The sequence below is a fragment of the Capra hircus genome, chromosome 20 (genome assembly GCF_001704415.2).
Source record: "Capra hircus breed San Clemente chromosome 20, ASM170441v1, whole genome shotgun sequence".
NCBI classification, from domain to species: domain Eukaryota; kingdom Metazoa; phylum Chordata; class Mammalia; order Artiodactyla; family Bovidae; genus Capra; species Capra hircus.
In genome coordinates this window covers 23,828,905-23,852,744 of record NC_030827.1, presented here as the reverse complement: position 1 = coordinate 23,852,744, position 23,840 = coordinate 23,828,905, and the positions used below count along the sequence as shown (strand labels likewise).

The window sequence follows — 23,840 nt, the reverse complement described above, 5'->3', positions numbered from 1 at the left end:
TGTTTTAAATTATGAATCTTTTATGGATTTGTTCATTTGGAAGAAAATTCTCAAATGGATTTTCCTGTTTGTTTTCTACATTTTAATAAAATGACTTATAGTTTTGTTGTTTATCAGATCCTTCTTTCATCTCTAGTCAGATCCTTCTTTCATCTTTAGAGATCATGAGGGTAATTTAGATGAAAGACACTGTGGTATAGTAATAGTGTTTCTTTGAAATCTGTTTCTGTGACCTTCTGTAAGCCAATAACTTCTGCTTCTTTAAGTGAGATGGAAATACTCTTTCCATTGTCCTGGGACTCTTGTTAGACTGAACAGGATTCAATTTGGACCTGCTTATTTTGCAGGCCGTTATTTCAGAGTACATTGTGTTTATGGTGGTCTAGTCTACTAACTTTCTACTAGATGCAATTCATGGTTAGAAAGTAGTTTACAGTAAGGATCTGTGGCTAAAAATATCTTTGTGTAAAGTGATCTGCATTTCTGATAATTGAGCATGAGAGAAAATGATAAAGTGACATTGAATTCCAAGGTATATTTGTATTTTTCAGAGCGTGGTGTCGTATGGGAAGAAACTATTATTTTGCTTCCTGATAACGTTCACTATGTCTTTCTTTCGGCTACTATTCCAAATGCCCGACAGTTTGCTGAGTGGATTTGCCACTTACATAAACAGGTATTTTCTTTCTCTTTTTTGATGTTTTCAATATTTAAATATTACAAGTTTGCCTTTCTATATCCTATACTTTGTTCCTAATGCTACCTAGAATAAATAAGACATTTTAATGTAAAACTACTTTTCAAAGCAAGCAAGCTTATCAAAATCAACTAAATTTTTTTATACGTTTGAATTTCTGAATCCAGCTCAAACCCAGTACATCAAAATCTCTGAGAGTAGGATCTTGGGTCATGAAATTTTTAACTTTTAGGAGCTCCCAGATTGATCCTGATGATTTGCCAGGTTGCAGTAAACTACTGCATCTACTCATACAGGGAGCCACGAGTACATAGTAGAAAATTTCCTTTAAGGCCTTGGTATCAGAAAAAAAGCTGGACATCTCTTGAGAGTGTGGGTGTCCCTTGTGGCTCAGCTGGTAAAGAATCTGCCTGCAATGCAGGAGACCTGGGTTTGATCCCTGGGTTGGGAAGATCCCCTGGAGAAGGGAAAGGCTACCCACTATAGTCTTCTGGCCTGGAGAATTCCACGGACTATATATATAGTCTATGGGGTCACAAAGAATGGACAGGACTGAGCAACTTTGACTTCACTTCTTGAGAGTGTGGTTTGATTTTTCTCATGTAAGCGCAGACTTTATTGACTGCATTTCCTTTTTGCTTTTCTAGTCCAATTTTAGGAGCATTAAAGGACCTTATAACAAGCATTTTTCTTTATTTTATTTTTCTGCCCTTATTTTTCCTTTATACCAGAAGGTTCACAAATTTACTTTTATCCATTTATTAACTCTCTATTGGTATTTTTGTAACACCCATGTTGCTCCTGTAGGATAGAATCTCAGTGAATCTTCTGGAAGAGATCAACCTACTGTTTTGTTTTAGTAAAGCTATAAAAAGTCTCTGTGGGGTCAAGAAGTCCCATTTTACCTCATTGCATTCTTTGTTGCCATATTGCTGCTGCTAAGTCACATCAGTCGTGTCCGATGTTGTGCAACTCCATAGATGGCAGCCCAGCAGGCTCCTCCATCCCTGGGAATAGAAGTCTTCCTTAATTACGGCATCATAGGTCTGAAGTATGAAATCATTATGGAAACTCCAATCTTGTATTTGTCCTTGATTTTAATTTCCTTTGTTTTTACAGCCTTGTCATGTAATTTACACAGATTATCGGCCTACTCCATTACAGCACTATATTTTTCCAGCCGGGGGAGATGGCCTGCACCTTGTGGTTGATGAAAATGTAAGGGAGTAATTATTCTTATATCTTGAATATCACATAACTGCTTATACCCACTTTTCTTTAAACTAGGGAAGTAGAGCAGAGGTCTGTTTTTTTTTTTTTTCCTAGTTTTATAGTCCAAAGTTATTGTTGATTTTCTTTGTATATGTATTTTTATTTCAAAAATTATATTTAAAACTCATTTTTTTAAAAATGCATGAGTTAGATTCCCCTCCTTTTCCAGTATTTTTAAATGTCTTGAAAATAAGGGGCTCTGTACATGTTTCAAATATCTTATAGTTTTGCTTTTTCTAGTTTTATTATTAAATTATTTATTATTTGAAGAAGCTTTGTTTTGAGGTAAAAAAAAGTTTGGATTATGATTAAGTATTACTGAAGTTATATAGAAAAATATTTGTGATGCTAGGGTGACTTCAGAGAAGATAATTTTAATACTGCAATGCAAGTACTTCGAGATGCTGGTGATTTGGCAAAAGGAGATCAGAAGGGGCGAAAAGGAGGAACAAAAGGTAACTTGGAACTTTGTTTTTGAAAATTTTACATGAATATTGTATTTTCAAATTACATTAAAAAAAAAAAAAAAACGTTTTCCCCCCTCTGGAAGCTATATAGATGTCTAGATAGTACGTGATAAAACTGAGTAAAAATTTATGTCTTTTTTCTATGTGACATTTGTTGAGAGATAGTTCATTTTACAATTGACTTGTTAAAATATGCAATTCAGTGGTTATTAGTACAGTCACAGAATTATGCAGCTGTAATCATAGTCAACATTTTTTATTGAAGTACAATTCACCTACTATTGAAGTCACCATATTTTAAGGGTGCAATTAAGTAGGTTTTAGTATAGTCACAAAGTTGTACAACTACTTTGTAATCTAGAACATTTTCATTAACTCAGAAAGAAACCCTATACCCATTCATGGTCATTCTTTTTTTTCTCCCAATCTCTTATCTACCCCTCACCCTTGAGTAATCACTAATCTAGTTTCTATTTCTGTTTTCCTTTTGTAGACATTTCATATAAATGGAATCATGATATACGTGGTCTTTTGCATCTGACTTCGTTCAGTTAGCTTTTTTTTTATCAAGTTTATCCATGTTCAGCATATATCAATACATCATTCCTTTCTGTTGTCAAGAAATATTCCATTTTATGATTTTATGACAAATATCTATTCAAATTTTTGGTGCATTCAAAAATTAGATTTTCTTTTTGTTCTTGAATAGTAAGGATTTTTTATATATTCTGGATACTAGACCTTTATCGGATATCTGATTTGTAAATATTTTCTCCCATTCTGTAAGTTAAGGGTATCTTTATTGCTGGTGTCTGTTGAAGTACAAAAGTTTTAAATTTTGATGAAATATAGTTATCTGATTTGTTTTCTTTTGTTGCTTGTGCTTTTGCTATCATATCTTTTTTGTTGTTTTTTTTACTTATTCTCTAATTGTGAGCTCAATTCTGAGAGAAGTCAAGATGCTTTAAAACAATGGACTACAATATTTATTTCAGTTTGGTTCATGATACCTTTTGAGCTAGATATCTAATTTGTTGTCTAAAAAATTATGTTTCTAAAGTGAAATATCTCCTAACTCCTTAATTTGGGGCTCCATTATTTTACAGTTTCTGTGTAGGAGTAGCCTTTTGACCAAATTGTATGCAGTTTCCAAAAAAAGTCATTTTGGTTGTTCTTCAGCTTTAAATTCATTTTATCAGAATTTATTGAACACACTATTATGAATTTAGATATGAAAAAGAAAACATTGTTTAAAGCTAACACCAGTAGAAGAGAAACTAAAGAGGTCTCCTTTGTTCTTTTATTTTTTTATTTATTTTTTTTTTAGTTTTTTATTTTTTAAATTTTAAAATCTTTAATTCTTACATGTGTTCCCAAACATGAACCCCCCTCCCACCTCCCTCCCCATAACATCTCTCTGGATCATCCCCATGCAACAGCCCCAAGCATACTGTATCCTGCGTCAGACATAGACCGGCGATTCAATTCTTACATGATAGTATACATGTTAGAATGCCATTCTCCCAAATCATCCCACCCTCTCCCTTTTAAGAATGCTTTGCCTTACCCAACATCATGAAGATTTACGCCTACATATATATGAGTTTTGTAGTTTTACAATGAAGTCTGTGGTCCATTTTGAGTTAATTTTTCATCATAGTTTATGTACTTTTTTTTGCAGGTCCATCAAACGTATTCAAGATTGTGAAGATGATTATGGAAAGAAATTTTCAACCTGTAATTATTTTCAGTTTTAGTAAGAAAGATTGTGAAGCTTACGCACTTCAAATGACCAAATTAGATTTCAACACAGGTACTGTATAATTTCAGTATTGCTTTAATGCCATGTGGAAGTGAATGGTAATATATTTTCTGGTAAGATGGCAATTGTGTATTGCTAAGATTTGCAGCTCACCTTACAGTTAGAGCAGTAATTCTATCACATTTGTAAAAGCTTTAAGGCTCGATTTACCATTTCTTTTCCTTTCTTCTTTTATTGGAAGATAAGTATATATCTATATATAAAATATTTGTTCTACATGAAATCCAAAGAACCCTACTAAGAAGTATTAGACTCATACCTTCTTATACTTTATTGCCATAGCTCTTTGGTTACTGTGGTTTTCTATCTGATTACTTAAGATTAGTCTCTTGGTCAGACTATCGTCTGTTATGTTTCATTCTTCTGGAAATCCAAACCAGGAAGACCTGCCCCTGTACCTAACTGTGGCATAATTTTTGAAAAAAGTAGAAAAACTTTTAGCAAATCAACTTATTATTCCCACATATTAATTGTAAGTGTAACTACTTAAAAGTCATGCAGCTAGATAGTAGTATATCCTACGCAAAAATTGCTGCATGCTGAATACCAACCCAGTTGTCATTTACTTTAGCCTTTTACATATCTAATCCTATACAGTGAGAAGTAAATAATATTTTCAGTCATCCAAAATCAGATTTTAGTTTTCTTGTTTTCTCTATCAAGGCATAGAATTAATCCCATGTATTTTTGAAAATTGGCTGTGCTGGATCTTCTTCCCTACACATGGACTTTTCTCTAGTTGTAGTGAGCAGGGGCTACTCTGTAGTTGGAGTGTGCAGGCTTCTCACTGCAGTTGCTCCTCTTGCTGTGGGTCACGGGCTCTAGGCATTCCAGCTTCAGTAGACGTGGCGCACAGGCTTAGTTGCTCCATAGCACATTGGCTCTGAGTTCACTGGGTGGATTCTTAAGCACTGGACCACTAGGGAAGTCCCAATCCCATGCATTTTAAAGCTAATTTTTACTTATCCATGGGTAAAAATAACATGACAGATAACCCATATGCCCACCTAAAGCCAATATTATTTTTCTTTTTTTACTGAGTCAGTTGCTCTACTTAGAAATATTTTATCACTACCAGTGCTGCATGTGCTTAATGTTGCAGGGTTTTGTATTGATTAAGTCAACAAGTGTTTTTTGGCTATTAACTTAATAGTCACTGTAAAGAAGGCAGTATAAATGGTTAAGGGTATAGGCTTTGAAATTGTTGATCTAACCGTTAATACCAGTGCTCATTATTTGCTGTATGTCTCACTTTCCTCAATAGTGAGTAATAATAATCCCCATATCCTGCAATTTTTTCACTTAAATATTGCATGTATATAGCTATTGTAGTTATTGTTACTGCTTTTATAAAAACGCACTTTTATTCATGGACTAGCTGCTAGATCTGTTTTCAAAGGCAGTGAATTATATTTAATTATGTGGTAAATTTGATATGCTTTCCCTTCTGTCTTAAATCCTGAGTCATTACTTTTACTCTTCATGAATCTGTTCTTTGCAGTGTGAAATTTGGTATCACCAACTCACTTAGATATTTATATACCCTTGAATTTTCTCTCCTAGATGAGGAAAAGAAGATGGTTGAAGAAGTTTTTAGTAATGCAATTGACTGCTTGTCTGATGAAGACAAAAAGCTCCCTCAGGTGTGTTTAATGTCATTAAGTAGAGTGTGGATATTAACAGATAGTATATATTCACTTTGTAGTTCATGGCTTTGTTACTATGTTATATATTGCACTATTTGCACACTGCAGTAAATATGTTGCATTGTGCACTGAAATGATACCTTAATTTTTGTTTTGAACTCCTAAGAAGGTGACAGAAGGAAAGATTTGCTGCCTTGAAGGAACTTTTCTCTGAAAGCTAGCATAATCTGGAAATTACTGCTTCTGTTCCTAATACTGCAAAATTTTTAAATGCTAATTTTAAGTCAGTTTCTTAATTCATAAGGGTAGCAGATACAATAAAGTACACCTAATGAAAATCATGTTTAGTGAACAACTTGATTTCTGCTTTTCTTTGGTTAATTAAAGTGGTTTTTTCTTTTGACTTCCCTGGTGGCTCATACAGTAAGGAGTCTGCCTGCAGTGCGGGAGACCCGGGTTCAGTCCCTGAGTCGGGAACGTCCCCTAGAGAAGGAAATGGCACCCCACTCCAGTATCCTTGCCTGGAAAATCCCATGGACAGAAGAGCCTGGCAGGCTACAGTCCATGGGGTCCCAAAGAGTCGGAGACGACTGAGCAACTTCACTTTCACTTTTCTTTTGCCTGTAAGAGTTGTCTTAGGAGTTGAATACTCATGCCTCGTTGCCACTCCGGAGTTGCTGATTTAATTATCTGGTGTGCCCTGATAATTAGATTCTTTCAGAAACTCTTGTTCTAATGTGCATCCAATCCTGAGAACTAATTTTTTAGTCCAACCTAATACTGTGTGAAAGTTTTATTTCGTGAAAAGAAAAAGTGGAAGGTCATACTCTGCCTACAAATGATTGCTTTGATTTGTGCGGTCTTTACAATAGGACTGCACTGCATGTTTCTTGGTATTTAAACTGTGATTTTTCTTTCCAGCTGAGTTAACAGTATCTAAGGGCTGAGCCATGTCTTTATATATCCTTGTCATTCTAGCACACTTCTTTTTTTGGTGTTATTTTGAGAGAAGAGCTCCTTTGGATTTATTATTAGTTAGAAACGTAGAATATTGATGGCAGAGACCTCTGTGAAGTGTGTTGTCTGTTTCCTTGGAGAAGGACTGCACGACAAGTAATGCCTTTGTGGAGTGGCCAACAGTCCTTGTCTGAAAAGGACTTGGGTATCTTGGGGCATATGTGTGTGCCCATCTCAGCCTTCACTGATGAGTCACGCTGGCCCATGAAGTCTGTGCTAATAAAAAAATTTAATGGCATTTATTAGTGTTAATGAGGTGGACCTCTAGAGTAATTTATTTAAGATAAAGTACAGGTGCTAGTAGTAAAGAGCCTGCCTGCCAATGCAGGAGACATAAGACACATGGATTTGATCCCTGGGTTGGGAAGATCCCTCTAGAGGAGAGCATGGCAACCCACTCAAGTATTCTTGCCTAGAAAATCCCATGGACAGAGAAGCCTGGTGGACTACAGTCCACGGGGATGTGAAAGAGTTGGACACGACTTCACGACTAACCAAATATTTATATTAAATATGCTTTATAGTTATTTATTCCCTTTTGGTTTGAGTTGGCCAGTATTTTTGTTTATTTTGCACAGATACACACTTTGCCATTTAATAACCATTAATTTTTTAGGAGGAGATAAAGTGATGCTAGAAAATTTGAGTGAGGAAGCAAAGCATTTATAAAGTTTATTTAAAACTTATTTATATTAAAGCTATGGCAGAATTACATTGTGTTTTGTATTTAATAATCTGGGAATATGGGTTTGTTTTTTGCTTTTTTCTGAAAAAGTTGTATAATGTTTCTTTTAACAGGATTCTTTCTTGATTACTTACTTTCCTTTGCTTGGTTAGTTTCACATTTGAAAAGTTCTTTTCCTCACATCTTTTAAAAAATATAATTTAATCCAATTGTAGGTTGAAAATGTACTTCCTCTCTTGAAACGGGGGATTGGTATTCACCATGGTGGTTTACTGCCTATTTTGAAAGAAACTATAGAAATTCTCTTTTCTGAAGGATTAATAAAGGTATGATTTTATTTTTATTTATTATGCCCTAAAATTGTGTTTTGTGGGCAGTTTGAAAATTATCAAGAACACTGTTCATAGGCAACTATGTTTTTGTTATTGTTTTGTTTTTGAGTAAGTTGAGTGGAATGACTTGGGTGATGAACTTGATTTTTGTGTGCAGTATTATGCTTCATAAATTTGGGACTATATGTGGAAGTCATTTGTTTCATTTTCTAGTCTTTATTGATTTGGCTGCACTGGATCTTAGTTGCCACACGAGGGATCTTTGGCTGTGGCATGTAGGGTCTTTTAGTTGCAGCAAGTGAACTCTTGGTTGTGGCATGTTGGATCTAGAGTCTTAGCCACTGTACCTACTACCAGATAAGTCCCTCTTTTCCTAGTCTTAAAGTAAGAAGTGGTATCATTACTGAATACAGTGTAGAATTTTCCAGGTGTTGTTTAATTATCACACCTAGAGTTGATTTTGTAAGTGAACTCCTTTATACAGATTAAAAGGACTAGTTTAGAGAAAAAACAAGGAGAATTGCCAGTTAGACTTGTGAAAGAGCTATTTAGGATGTTCTCATTTAAATTGAAAAGAGTCTACCTTAATTTTTAATAGTATGTCAATACCTGTACCCATTAACAGACTATTGAAAATGGAAAACAACTCTAAAATGTTGTCATAAACCTTTATATGACTCAAATTATTTTATGTTTAAAACTCAAATTAGAGATTTGTCATGAGAACTTTAGTACTAAATAGGATATTTAAAAGAAATTTACTCACCCTAAAAAGATCATACTTGAAGTATTTTAGATAAAGAATTGGTTACTATTTATACCTGGGACCTGGTAAGGCCCTGTTGATGTTCTTACATAGATTGTATATTTTGTTTAGGTCCATTTTAAGGAATCTTTTAAGTATAGTGTAGAAGTCAAATTGAGTAACTGTACATAAAGTAAAACATTAAAGACCCTCATTGCCCTTCACTTCCCATAAATATCTACTAGGATACATACAAATAATACTTGATTTAATTTTTAATCAAAAGTGATTATATTACCTATATTACTCAGTTTTGTCATATGCATTGCTCTTCATTCATTTTAACAATTGGATAGTATTCTGTTGAGTTGGTGACATAGTTTTTTTTAATCTTGTTAGCTGTTGATGACAATTTAGATTATTTAATAGTACTTCAGTGACTTAATTTGTACACATGCCTTAATTTCTATACATACCTTTGTGTGCTTTTTGTTGGTAAAGTCTTAAATGTGAACTGAAAGTGCTGCCGATTTTGAAAGGTGTCTCTAAAACCACTGAATCATCAAGGAAGAAGCCAGGAAATCTTAATATGTTTATAAAAATACTCTACAGCCTAATAATGCCTTGCCCATTAGGCCGGTAATAGTCTCTTCAAGTTACCACCTCTGGAATTAAAGAAAGACTGTTTTCCCTGAATTAAAAATTTGGGGGGGGTGTAAGGTGCATTAAATATAATATAAATTTATAATAATATATATATAATTATATGTAAATTTAATAATTTGAGTATAAAATACTAAAATAAACCTGAAGTAGCTTGTCTTATTTTTGTAGCGTTTTATTAGCAACTAATGGAGAAGGAAACAGCAACCCACTCCAATATTCTTGCCTGGAGAATTTCATGGACAGAGGAGCCTGGCGGCCTACAGTCCGTGGGGTTGCAAAGAGTCAGACACAACTGAGAAACTAACGCACACACACACACACACACACACACACACACACAAGCAACTGATTTTAAAAATTAATGATTTATTTATATTTGAATATGAGACTAGTTTTTCAGTTTAAAATATGTATTTATTTGTATAATTATTCATTCATTTAGGCCTTATTTGCCACTGAGACTTTTGCTATGGGGATTAACATGCCAGCTAGAACTGTTTTATTTACAAACGCCCGAAAATTTGATGGGAAGGATTTCCGATGGGTAAGTAAAATAATTCATATATTGAAGTAACTTGAAGCTTCTATTGTTAATCACCTAAGATGATTTTGGCTCACATAATCTTTGAGATTTTCAGTTCTAAATACTTAAGAATTTGTATGTGAGCTAATAATTCACTAAGTTTTCAAATTCATTCTATCACTTTTTTAGTCAAAGATTACTTTTGGTGAAAGAGTTTGGTGATAAGTGTACAAATAAGCCATGACTGTTGTAATGCATTTTAAATATATCTAGAATTTTTATTTCTTAAAGTTTGTTATTTAAAACACCTCTGCTATAGTGGATACAATTGTAGTTCACTGTTTTACTCTTCAGATTTAAAATGAAGATTTTTAATAGGTTTGCACATATGTCTTTTCTAAAGCAAAAGTCGGGATCATGAGTGAAATGGTGAATCGGAGTAAAAATAAATCCTTAATCCAGAGGAAGTAACCCCTTCTTACTAAACTTAAACTATGGGTCTAGAACTATGGTAAGTGCTGAGGATGTTAAATTTAACACAAAACCAAACCAGTTTCTACTGTGAAGTGACTTAGTGCAGGTGGAAGTTATTTTATGGACCCTGAGAAGTACATACAGAAAGAATAAAACAAAAAAAGTCACTTGTATATAAGGAGTCAGGAAAGACTTCATAAAGAAGGCAATCCTAAAACTGAGCGACAAACAGCAGATGGGTATTTACCAGGCAGTCAGTGGAGCATCACAAGAGTGAAAAGCAGGTGGAGGAAGAGAGATTCCTAGTTTTGAGTACTTAGTGCAAACCAAAAATTCATGTAATGTGGCATTTGGAGCAAATTATTAGCTGTTCCTTTAGTTCTTAATGATTTTTTTCTGCTTAAAGAAATATCTGGCAGTAGTTACTAATCACCAATACACTGAAAAATCTCATGGTAGAATTCTAAAGGCAAAGCATTTTTCTTGATTTGTTTTAAAGTGTGTTGGATGCTAAACAGAAGAGAAATGTAAGTATACAGAGTCAGTACCATTTCTTCTTAGAAATTTTTACATAGTGTTCAAAAGCTTTACGTAACTTGTGACTTTTTAAATTGAAAGAAGACTGATTCATGTAGAATACAATTTTTAATGGTAAAGTGGATAAAGTCTTCCATGTTTTATATTTTAAGTTACTATAAATTTTTAAATTCTTCATAATTTATCAGTTTAAAAGTAGTTCTTTGAATAAAATTAATGCTACAAGAAAATAAATAAGTCTTCGTTACTTTACATACTCCTTGGCCTCCAGTGCACCCCAGAGAAGGATATGGAGTCATGAGGGTAGTTGAATTTTAAAAAGGGACTTTTTCTTGATGATTCAGGAACATAATTATGAAATCTAAAGAGCATAATTTTACATTATGTCAAAATGTAATGCCCTTGAGCCCTGTTGAGATCTATCAGACTGCCATTTTGAAATGTTCTTTTCTAATCTTTAAGGTTGGTCTCAGGTTGTTAGGTTTGTTTTTAATGCTATCAGTAATATGCCTTCTAGTAGCAGAGTAGTTCATAACCCTTCCTGAGCCAGACATTTTTTGAAAGTCTGGAAATGCTGAACCCTTTCCGCAGGAGAAGAGTATGTGAGCTTACAGATAAAACTTTGCCCAGGGTTCAGTTCGTTCACTTTTACTCTGAAAGACTGTGTGTGGGAGACTTACTAACCTTTCTACTTTAGGTAGTTCTTAATGATGAATGGACTCTTCTGGATGCCAAGGATATACACTGAGAAAGTAGAAATTGTGCTTTATGTGTGTGTTAATTTTTATATTAATCCCATTTGGAAATTAAGAAAATTTATGATCAAGTCAGAATTGATATTTAGTAGATTTGAGGTCATTGTTTGCTTTCTTAAACTTTCCTGTTTTCCAGAATATCTAGCTTAAAGATATTTTTTGCACGAGTTAATTAGCCGGTATTTCCTTATAGCCATTTGATCATTACAGAGCTAAAATTTTGCAACATTATTCTTAAGTGTTGCTTTTTTGTCTTTTTACGTAAATCTTTCCTAAAAGTTCATGTTTTTAATCTTGTTTCTTTTCTTCAAATGTATAGCTTGTGCTTGTATATTTTATGATAAGAAAAATCTTAAGAATATGTTTTTCAGCAGATTTTCTCCTAAACTTTGATTATTTTCATTCAGATTTCCTCTGGTGAATATATTCAGATGTCTGGTCGTGCTGGAAGGAGGGGAATGGATGATAGAGGAATTGTAATTCTTATGGTAGATGAAAAGATGAGCCCAACGATTGGAAAACAACTACTTAAGGTAACCAAGTTAAGCTTCTGTGCCATCACCAGGAATTTGAGAAGCATACTTCAGGACCACATCAAAATTAATTGCATCAGTTCAAATACTTTCTGAGTAGATGAGTTAATTTACTAAACTATCTGGGCTTAGAAGAAGGTAGAGGAGGGTGCCTGCTCAAATTGCTGATACTTTGTATCCTACTTTCTATACTAATAGGAAAAGAGCAAGTCATACAGTAGAGGGGATGGGGGTCTGCAGAGAGGGCAGAAATGTTTATTTTGCCCTCCAAATGTAAGATAAGTCTATCTGCCCACTCCACTGCACAGATTGCTCCTTACCTATCAGAACCAGAAGTAGGGCAGATGATATCAATATTTTGCACAGTTAACCTTCTTATATTTTTGTAAGCCCAGATAGCTTAACAAATTAATTTTACAATCTACCATTCCAGTTCATCCTATTAAGAGTGTGTAAATATCCCAATAATAAATTTAAATATATAAGCTTTATTTCAAATTAACCTCCTCATTTTGCTTGTTTAATATTTGTGTTTTGGATTGTCTAAGATACTTGTTTTGTTTTGAAGAGCTTCTCAAGGAAGTTTGACCTGGTTGCTTTCCTTTTCCTTTTCCATATAGTAAAGAATTATTAGGCATATCCCTAGAAAATGCTGTCAATAAGATAAGAAACTTAATTAACATGCATTAAAAATATAAAATTAACTGCCAGCTGATGAGCTACTTAAAGCTTCAAAACATGTAAAGACATGCATAAGGCAGTATCTTAGGACTTGCCTAGAGAATTTGAGATAAGGTTGTAAGAAGCCTGATATGCTGCAACAAAAATAGGTTAATTCTGTTTTTGGGTTTTTTTTGTTTTTATATGAGCGAAGGGAAAGCTTATCTGTACATATTCATATAGTGATCATATGGTATCTTATTTTCAGTTTTAAAGATTAACACTTGGAAACCCATTTTTAGGATCTATGTAACTAACTTTAGTCCTTTGTGTACAGAAAATGGCCAAGACTGAAAACTTGTATTATTCTTTTCTTTTAAGTTTCATTGGCTATAATAAACACTATTTTTCTTTCCTTGTATTTTGTGTATGAAAATAATTGAGTCAGGAGGAAATATCTTAATGACAGCTTCTTGGTTTCTTTAGTACAGATTTTTTTCATTCCATTTACTTGACAGCTCTAGATTTGTTACCCTATAAGTGTAAAGTTCTGTTCTCTTTAATTAAAGGGAGGAGTTTAAATTTTATTGTGGAAAGGACACTTAGCATGAGATCTACTCTCTTCATAAACTATTATTTTGTAAAATTATGTTGTTATTGACTATTGTATAGCAAATCTCTAAAGTTCATTTATCTCACTTCACTGCAACTTGGTGCTCTTTAATCAGTAACTTCCCAATTACTCCTCCTCTCAGTCTCTGACAACATCATTCTACTCTTTGAGTCCATGAATTTGATTTTTTTAGATGCCTCACATAAATGGAAGTATGCAGGATTTGTCTTTCTATGATGGGCTTATTTCATTTAGCATAATGTTCTTAGAGTTCATCTGTGTTGTTGCATATTGCAGAATTTTCTTCCTTAAGTCTGAATAGTATTCTGTTATGTGTATTCAATCACTGTATATATTTTACAGTCATCCTTGGTCTTCTCAGGGGATTGGTTTTAAGGACCTCTTCCCCAATACCAGAATACGAAAATCCAGGGATGTTCATGTCTCTTATGAATGTCATAGTATTTGCGCATACCCTGTATACATACTTTTCTTTAAATCTTCTCTAGGTTATAGTATGGACTACAGTGTTAATGCTATTTAAATAGCTGTAAATACAATGTAGATAGTTGTTGGTGCACTATGGCACATTCAAGTTTTGCTTTTTGTAACTTTCTGCAATTTTTTTCCCAAGTATTTTCAGTCCACAGTCGATTGACTCCTCAGATAGGGAGCCTGAGGATACTGAGAGCAGGCTGTATAGCCATATTTTTTAGTATCCAAATTAGAATACTGTAATAGTGAAATAAGGGACTGGTAATGATTATGCCAGTATATCATGTATAAGTTGGGGTTATCCTGGGGTCACTGAATACAGTGTTACAATGCTGGCTGCTGCTGCTGGGACTCTGCGACCCCATAGACGGCAGCCCACCAGGCTCCCCCGTCCCTGGGATTCTCCAGGCAAGAACACTGGGTTGGGTTGCCGTTTCCTTCTCCAGTGCATGAAAGGGAAACGTGAAAGTGAAGTCCACTCAGTCGTGTCCGACCGTCAGGGACCCCATGGACTGCAGGCCTACCAGGCTCCTCCGTCCATGGGATTTTCCAGGCAAGAGTACTAGAATGGGTTGCCATTGCCTTTTCCGGTTACAATGCTATGTTGAGTTTAATGTGATGGAGAATTCAGATAGGTGTATTCTGCAACAGCTGGAATATAAAAGAGCTTGAGGTTGGAAATAAGCTCTTATAATATTGAAGCATCAAATTTCTTAAAGGTAGTAAGAGTAGAAAGGAAAAAAATAATAAAAAGCTGGTCTGTTTGCAAAATTACAAAGTAGATGGAAGTTGTCTTGCATTCCTCTTTCTGAAGAATATGGTTTTCATATAATTCCACATTTCCGTTTGGCTCTATTTTCTAGGAAAGTGGATACAAATTAAGGTTTTTAGGGACTTACTAACCCCCTACGGTAAATGGCTCTTGATTTTTCAGGAATTAAGGAATATGATCATTTGAGACTGTTGAAAGTTCTACTCCTTGTCATAAAATCCTGTATGCATATATTTATAATTCTGAATGCAATAAGGCTGGCTTATGGATTGCAGTTTAAAAGTTCCTAAATACCTTAAGAGTATCTGCATATTTTGCTATGCCATTTAGGGATATGAATATTTTGTGACACTTCTAAGTCTTCTAGCATGTATCTTTAAGAAGTTGGTCATTTCTCCTATACAACTACATAATCATTTTCAATCTTAGAAAGTATTTGCATTTAGAAAGTAGTATTCCTGAAGAAACATTGTAAGAAAAGTTTAGATCTTTAGAAAGTATTTTGGATATAAACCATATTGCAAATTAAGGTCACACTGTTTTGTGATAAATGTTTTATTTTGCCTGGCCCTTCTTTGGTAATAGCTACAGTAAGGGAGAAAAAGAGGAATTGTCAAAGTGTCGATAAAGAATGAACTATAAATTTTGGGGAAATACTAGAAAGTTTTATATCATTCTAGGAAATTGAGAGTTTCAAGGTAGCTCATTTTTATATGAAATAAATTTAGTGTGCTCTGTCAACATAGGCTAGATTATGCTACTGTAACAAACGTAAATCTCAGTAACTGAAAGGTTTGTTTATCTTAACCTGTTCATCGCAGGTTTACAAAGGAGACTCAGCTTATTATTGGTTATGGATTCAAGCTGATAGAGAAACCGCTGTCTTGAATACTAGCAGTCACTGTGCCAGGAGGGAAAATATAGCTTTTCACACCACCAATTAAATATTTGGCCAGGAAGTGATACATCACTACACCTGATTTGCCCTCCACACTGAGGGCAAAATGTGTAATCCTGTCAAGTGCCTAGACGGCAGACAGCTAAATGTATTTGACCAGTAGTATATTAACTACTACTGTCTTATTTAGTGATTTTTCGCCCCCTTCACTTTCCCAAAAAGCTGCTCCTTTACAACTTTGTGTGGGTCATTTAAAAGAAGGAACTTAGTATGTTTCTATAGTATTCTTTAGTTTAGACTAAATTATTAAGCAGTTTGAGGTTAAAATGTTTGTGTGAATTTATTTGAAAAACCTATAGCATTAACATGTTTTTTCCTCTCTTAGGGCTCAGCTGATCCTCTAAATAGTGCTTTCCATTTGACCTACAACATGGTTTTGAACTTACTACGAGTAGAAGAAATTAATCCTGAGTACATGTTGGAAAAATCCTTCTACCAGTTTCAGCATTATAGAGCAATTCCAGGAGTAGTAGAGAGTAAGTATAAAATTACTGTAATAGCTTTATTTAGCTAGGGTAGGCTAAATAGCAAGGTGGATGTGTTATTGACTGCTTTGGCCCTTGTGTTTTTTCTGGTAAGCCAAGAATTGGTCCTTACATAAAAGTACAGTAATGTCCCACCTGGAAAATTTTAAAATGAAAGTAAGAAAACCCTGTCAGAACATGATGCCGCTGCTAATTCGAATGTAGTATACTTTATTGTTATAGACATATCACATAGTAACTCATTTGTGAATAATGATATAACAAAATTAAGATAATGCTTTCTAAAGTCCAAAAGTAAGTGTTCTATGGGTAATTATGTTCAAGTAGAGCTGTGTGTTGTGTGTTGATCCTTATTTTAGAAGATAGCATGGCTGATCATCATTTAGAGCTGATTAAAATCTAAAATAGAAGAAAGATTTAAAACGCTGGTTTGGGTAAATCTTATAAAAATAATGCATAGTCATAAAGAAAAAAACACAAATTTTGCAAAAGATACAAAGGAAATTGAAGCTCAGTTATGATCTCACAGACAGCCACACAGCCAACTGTTAACACTTTGGGTTCTCCCTTTTTTTTTTTATACATATTTTTCATATTGTTTTTCAAAGTCAGATTTAACAATGCTTTGGTAATAACAGCAATGCTGTTTATAATATCAATTATTAAACATTTACCATATGCCTAGCATTCTGTTAAATGCTTTACATTCACTGACTCACTCATTCTGGCTTTTTAAAGTTAATTTCAAGTATCCTTTGAAAGTGTAGTTTTTAATGACAACATAATTTCACTTTGTAAATGTCCTGTGAGTTATTTAATAATAAAAGCAACAATACCTTTCCATCAAAAGTAGATAGGACACCACCACTCAATTTTCATATAGCTAAAAGTAGACAAAGTATAATAGTGTGCCTTAAAAAAGTGAAAAAGACTTGGAACATTGAAGTAAGTTAAGTTCACATTTTTTTTTTTACCCTTACCTAGATGAGAGATCATAACTCTTTCCTCTTAATTTCTTACATCTTAATTAAGAGCAGCTTCTTCATTACAAACTATAGCTCTGGAATAAGCTTTGGCATCATTTTACAGCTGTAAAAGAAATAAGGCATAAGAAGTTATCAGTATATTAGGTTACACATTTGATTGATGACAGGTTTGAGATTAGAATCTTGGTCCTGTTCCTAACTAAGCCATGCTGTTTTTATTGAAGCATGAATTGTCCCTTTTTGATTATAAGAGTAGATGTAGTAAATTATCTTGGAGAAGGCAGTGGCAGCCCACTCCAGTACTCTTGCCTGGAAAATCCCATAGACGGAGGAGCCTGGTAGGGTGCAGTCCCTGAGGTCGCTAAGAGTTGGTCACGACTGAGCAACTTCACTTTCACTTTTCACTTTCATGCATTGGAGAAGGAAATGGCAACCCACTCCAGTGTTCTTGCCTGGAGAATCCCAGGGACGGGGGAGCCTGGTGGGCTGCCGTCTATGGGGTCGCACAGAGTCAGACACGACTGAAGCAACTTAGCAGCAGCAGTAACTTATCTGCCAAACATGGATGAGAAAACACTTGAGCTGACTTATTTTAAGAAGTGAGTGTGTGTGTGTGTGTGTGTGTGTGTGTGTGTGTGTGTGTGTGTGTGTGTGTCCTGCATTGTAGGCAGATTCTTTACCATCTGAGCCACCACGGAAGCCCTTTCTTATATTTAAGAAGTGGTGTGTGTGTGTGTGTGTGTGTGTGTGTCCTGCATTGTAGGCAGATTCTTTACCGTCTGAGCCACCACAGAAGCCCTTTCTTATATTTCCAGAAGCAAAGCCATTGATTGAATCTTTAAAACACATCATATAAAATTAATCACAAATATAATTTTAGATCACTTTACATTTTATTGGGTTGGCCAGAAAGTTTGTTCAGTTTTCCATGAGACATTGCACGAAAACTCAAATGAACTTTCTGGCCAACCCGATATTATTTTCTTGTTAAGTATTTAATAGTTTGTCTTGATTATAACCCATAGCCTTAACAAGGAGAAAGGATGATTCTTGTTTCAAAGAATTATGATTTTAAAGGAGCTATAAATCTGCCTTCATGCAAAAAATAATATGTGATAATAGAATTAAAAAATCAATAGAATTTAAGTACAGTGTGGATTTGGGTTTAAATTAAGGAGGTATTGAAATTAGATTGATACTGAAGAAGGAAAGTCATTAATTTTACTTTAGTTCATAGAAATTTCAAATGGCTGTTGTTGAGTCAAGTATATAGTTACAAGCCACCTTAAATATTTTCACTAAAAAGAATGAAACTTTAAAATATTCCTTCAAGGCAGTTAGCACTATCATTCATGATTAAGATAATTATACACGCACGTACAGCCAGAAAGACTGAATAACCAAAAGAAATAGGGTGTACCTTGGTACACTTACTTTTGCTTTTTTCCCTTCTTTATAAAAATAGTATATTTGAACAGTTATTAAATTACTTTAAAAAAATTGAAATATAGTTGATTTATATAATATTGTATTAGTTTTAGGTATATAGCAAAGTGATTTGGTTATACACACATGTATATGTATAAATCTATATTATTTAAAAAAAAATTCTTTTCCATTATAGTTTATTACAGGTTACTGAATATAGTTCCCTGTGCTATATAGTAAAACCCTGTTTATTTTTTATATGGTAGTGTGCCTCTGTTAATCCCTTGCTCCCAATTTATCCCTCCCTAACCCTTCCTATTTGGTAAAGTTTGGTAAATTACTTTCTAAACTTCATCTTCTATTATTCTTTTGTAATTCCATAGGAAATATCCCAGATACAGTAGAGGATAGTGGCAGAATTCTCCAAGTATTTTCTCAAGTTATGTTGGTGGGAAAGTAATTGTGGTTTTGCTTTGTTGAACTTTGCTGTTTGGTATTGGAGTACATTCTTAAATAAATGTGGTTCTTAAATATTCAGATTTCATTTTAATCTTTTTGTTTATTCATTAATAGATAATGCTATGGTTAAATAGCAAGAGCTGTGGAGTTAGACCTGGATTTAAATCCAGACTACCTCAGCCTTGTGTTGTTGTGTTGTACTTAGTCACTTAGTTGTGTCTGACTCTTGTAACCCATGTTCATGGGATTCTCCAGGCAAGAATACTGGAGTGGGTTGCCATTTCTTTCTCAGGGGATCTTCCCGACCCAGGAATCGAACCTAGGTCTCCTGCTTTGCAGGCAGACTCTTTACCAACTGAGCTACCAGCATTAGTTTGCTTTTTTATGCAATTGGAATAATACCTAGTTCATTCAACTCATGAAAATTAAATATGATCATTTATGTTAAATGGTTAGTAAATAACTATTTTATTAGTGTTAGTAATGCCATAGATCAGTAAAGCCATTTAAACTTAAACCTTTCATAAAATTTCCTCAGTACTGGGGGTAGCATTTTATTTCTCCATCTCTCACAGCTCTATCTATTGCACGTTTTATATGATACACATATATTTTTGGAACCACCATCTCTCCCTCAAAAGGGGAAAATTGGTTGGAAATTATCCTAAGAGTTTATGGGCATGTCTCACATGCTGTTTCCTAAGATACTGAGGCTTTCTTATGGCAGTACACTGCAGGGAAACCAGCTTATACTGAGGTTCCTCTACTTTTTGATTGGCTAGAAAGAGATACTGTCCTTAATTTGGGAAAAAGCAGGCTGTACCTAAATTAACTTCCTAGATGGCAACCCATTCCAGTACTCTTGCCTGGAAAATTCCATGTACTGAGGAGCCTGGGTAGGCTACAGTCCATGGGATCGCAGAGAGTCGGACACGGCTGAGCGACTTCACTTCACTTCAGAGTTATATGTAGCTGTAGTTAGAGTCCTACTTACAAAACACATGTGATTTCTTAAAATGTCTTTCCAACTTTTGATTCATTAGTTAAGTAGTCTGAGAACAGAAATGCTTTGGAGTGGAGGATGGGGGCCTCAGGCAGAGTCTTTGTGTATATCATCTCTCCATAAACAACCCCTGTCAGTGCTTATTTAGTATTCTACTGATAACTGCAATGTTACTTTGTAACTTTTGGTAGAGCAGCAAGATTAGCATCTCAGTGTATAGTTTTCCTTCTCATAGAACCTCTTATTGACTTTAGCCTACCAATTTTTTAAAGTCATATCTTTTTCTGATTATGTTTACTGCTGTAACATGTGTTAAGAATAGCCTTCTATTCTCAAGTAAAAGGAACATGATTCTTGTAAGAAGTAGGGCAGTTCATTAAAAATAACCAGGATGATGCAGTATGCCTCAGAGGGTATCAAAGACCAGAAGTTAGAGGTCGAAAGAAAGAAGAAAAGAAAAAAAAAAATCCAAAGAGCATGTCTCAATACTTACGTAGACTTTTGCAGCATCTTGACTCTGGTGTCACTGAAAATAAGCAATTAATAAAAATAAATAGGCTTAGAGGAGGAGGAAGTAGTCTTCAAACTCTGGGTCTCCTTACATGTCCAGTCTCCAGCCAGCTTTATAAATGTCTAAATGTGTCTTTCTTAAATTGTGGTGCTTGAAGGGAAATCGTATATTCTGCACGGGGTCTGGCCAGGGACAATAGAAATGTTGTAACTGCTCCTTTTGATTTTTCTAAGAAAGAAGTCAAGTGCAAGAAGAACTGTAGAGAAGAGCATTGTACTTGCTGCCCACCGTTGAGCCAGGGGATTAATTTTGGCCCTGCTGAGTCTTTGTTGCTCCTTGGACTTTTTCTTTAGTTGTGGCAAGCAGGGGCTACTCTTTAGTTGTGGTGCATGGGCTCTCATTGCTGTGGCTTCTCTTGTTGCGGAGATGGGCTCTAGGCGCGTGGGCTTCAGTAGTTGGGACATGTGAGCTCAGTAGTTGTGGCCCACAGGCTTTAGGGCACAGTCTCAGGAGTTGCAGCGTGTGTCATTAGTTGCTCTGCTGTATGTGGGATCTTCCTGGACCAGGGATCGAACCTGTGTCTTGTGCATTGGTAGGCAGATTCTTCACCACTTAACCACCAGGGAAACCCCTGTGTCAGTTGATTTTTAACAAGCGCTGCTAGGACAGTAGAATAGCCACATGCAGTAAAGTGAATTTGGACCCTTACTCCACACCGTAACTGAAAATGGATGGATGTCTTTAATAGAATAGCTGAAACCTTAAAACTCTTTGAAGAAAATAAAGGTACAAATCCTCATAAACTTCTATTTCCCAGTGGTTTCTTAGATAAGACACCAGAAGTATAAGCAACAAAAGAAAAATTGAATAAATAGTATTTTGTCTAAATTTGGAAACATTTGCACTTCAACATACACCAGCAGTAATAATAAGAAAACCCACAAAGTAGGAGAAAATACTTGCAAATCATGCATCTGTTAAGAGTCTGGTATGTAGAATATATAAAGAGCACTTAGAACTCAGCAACGAAAAGCAAATAATCTAATTTTCAAATGGACAAAAGATTTGAATAGACATTACTCCAACAAAAACACATAAGTACATGTAAAGATGTTCAACATTATTAGTCATTAAGGAAATGCAAATGATAACCACATTGAGATACCACTTCACACTCACTAGGATGGGTTTTTTTTTGTTGTTTTTTTAAGTAATTGACAAAATGGTGTGATCATTGTAGAAAATAGTTTAGCACTGGTTTGATCCCTGGGTTGAGAAGATCCCCTGGAGGAGGGCATGGCAATCCACTCCAGTATTCTTGCCTAGAGAATTCCCATGGACAGAGGAACCTGGTGGGGTTGCAAGGAATCAGACACGATGGAACAACTAAGCACAGCAGAGCAAGTTGAGTATAGAATTACCATGAGAACCAATGGTGCCCTCTACTAACGGGTATACATAATGAGTTGGAAGTATGTTCAAACAAAAATTGGTGTGTGGAAATTCATAGCAACATTACAACCAAAAGGTAGAAATGGTCCAAGGTATACCCATATAGAGTGATGTTATTTCACCATTAAAAGGAATGAAGTACTGATACATGCTACAACATGGATGATCTTTGAGAAAAGAAAGAAAGTGAAAGGGAAATCGCTCAGTCATGTCCGACTCTTTGCAACCCCCATGGACTGTAGCCTACCAGGCTCCTCCATCCATGGGATTTTCCAGGCAAGAGTACTGGAGTGGATTGCCGTTTCCTTCTCCAGGGTATCTTCCCGACCCAGGGATTGAACCCAGCTCTCCCGCGTTGTAGCCAGATGCTTTACTGTCTAAGCCACCAGGGAAGTCAGATCTTTGAGAACATTATGCTAAGTTACGGAAGCCAAAGACGGAAGCCACACGATGTATGCGTCCTCATGTATAGAATATCTGGCATAGGTAAATTCATGCCAACAGGAAGGTTGCTGGGGTCTAGGGGAAGGAGAGAATGAGTGTTCGCTAAAAGGGTTTGGAAGTCTCTTTTGGGGTAGTGAAAATATTCTAAAACTACTTGACAGTGATGATTTCATATATTGTGAGTATACTGTCTGTCATTAATGGTAAACTTTATGTTATGTGTGTTTTATGCCAATAAAAATACTGTTTGTTCACAGTGGAAATGAGCAAGGAAGGTGGGTCTGCCTGCACTAGGTGAAAGATGGCATCATAGATGTTTAGATTAACTAAAAGAACAATTGCTAAAAGGCTAGTGTTTTAGCCACTGATTGAGTAAGAGAGATAACTAGTTAAATTTCTTGTCTTCTGTATTAGAGACATAGTACCAGGTGATTGTGGAAGCCTAATGAAATTAGCAAAATGGATTTTTTACAGAGTCAAAGCGCCATATTAGAAGATCCAAAATAGTGCTACTCAATATAACTTTCTGTGGAAATCTTCTGGGCTATTCAAGTAGAGAAGTCAACACCCACATATAACTGTTGAACATTCTAAATGGTACCAGTGTGACTGAAGAACTATTAAAGAGAAGGGAGAAACTAGGCAGCATGCTTTATGGGGGTCTCTGAATCTTTTCCTCAGAGCTTTTAATCTGTGCAATATGTAGCAGTACAGTCCCCACAGTTACAGTAGCCAAAGATGTGTGCTTGGTATAATCTACATAAGATGTATTTCTTGATACTGTATATGTGTTTTATTTATAGAGGTAAAGAACTCAGAAGAACAGTATAATAAAATAGTAATACCAAATGAAGAAAGTGTAGTCATCTACTACAAGATTAGACAGCAGCTTGCCAAATTGGGTAAAGAAATTGAAGAATACATTCACAAACCAAAATATTGCTTACCCTTTTTACAGCCAGGTCGTTTGGTAAAGGTATGTCATTTTTATTATAAAATGTTCAATATTTAGTATTTTTTAGATAAGGTAAAGTAGGTAGATGCTTCCTGCTACAGTAGTTGATCTGTACTAATTTTATTGTTTAACCTGTTTTACATGATACTGATTAAGGAAGGAGGGGTCATTTGAAGGCCTTTTAATCTCTACTGGTTTTCATTTGGGGGAATATTAACTAAAGTAGACAGTTTTGGAATTAATATGAAATATTTCTAGTTAAGAAATGCTATCCAAGAATAAGGCAATTTTAAGACCTGGATGAATTCATTAGTTATCAAAGATTTCACATATATTCCGAACAAATACAAGATACCATTTTTCACAGTTTTTTGCCAACTGAAAGATTCCTGTTGCTTCCTGGAAAGCCTGTGAAATTTGGCAGTGATTTCTTTCTGTAGTGTCAGTG

The 23,840-nt window shown here is 34.9% G+C and overlaps 1 protein-coding gene across 1 annotated transcript in view; it reads left to right on the top strand.

Moving 5' to 3' along the window:
* SKIV2L2 (Ski2 like RNA helicase 2) overlaps window positions 1-23,840 on the top strand; it is a 92,473-nt gene that overhangs the window by 29,595 nt on the left and 39,038 nt on the right. The window contains exons 8-17 of the mRNA XM_005694702.3: window positions 552-676; window positions 1,817-1,915; window positions 2,322-2,424; window positions 4,118-4,249; window positions 5,822-5,901; window positions 7,822-7,932; window positions 9,792-9,893; window positions 12,046-12,171; window positions 15,995-16,145; window positions 23,241-23,413. Coding sequence (XP_005694759.2) covers window positions 552-676; window positions 1,817-1,915; window positions 2,322-2,424; window positions 4,118-4,249; window positions 5,822-5,901; window positions 7,822-7,932; window positions 9,792-9,893; window positions 12,046-12,171; window positions 15,995-16,145; window positions 23,241-23,413 — 1,202 coding nt within the window. The remainder of the gene's footprint in view (window positions 1-551; window positions 677-1,816; window positions 1,916-2,321; window positions 2,425-4,117; window positions 4,250-5,821; window positions 5,902-7,821; window positions 7,933-9,791; window positions 9,894-12,045; window positions 12,172-15,994; window positions 16,146-23,240; window positions 23,414-23,840) is intronic.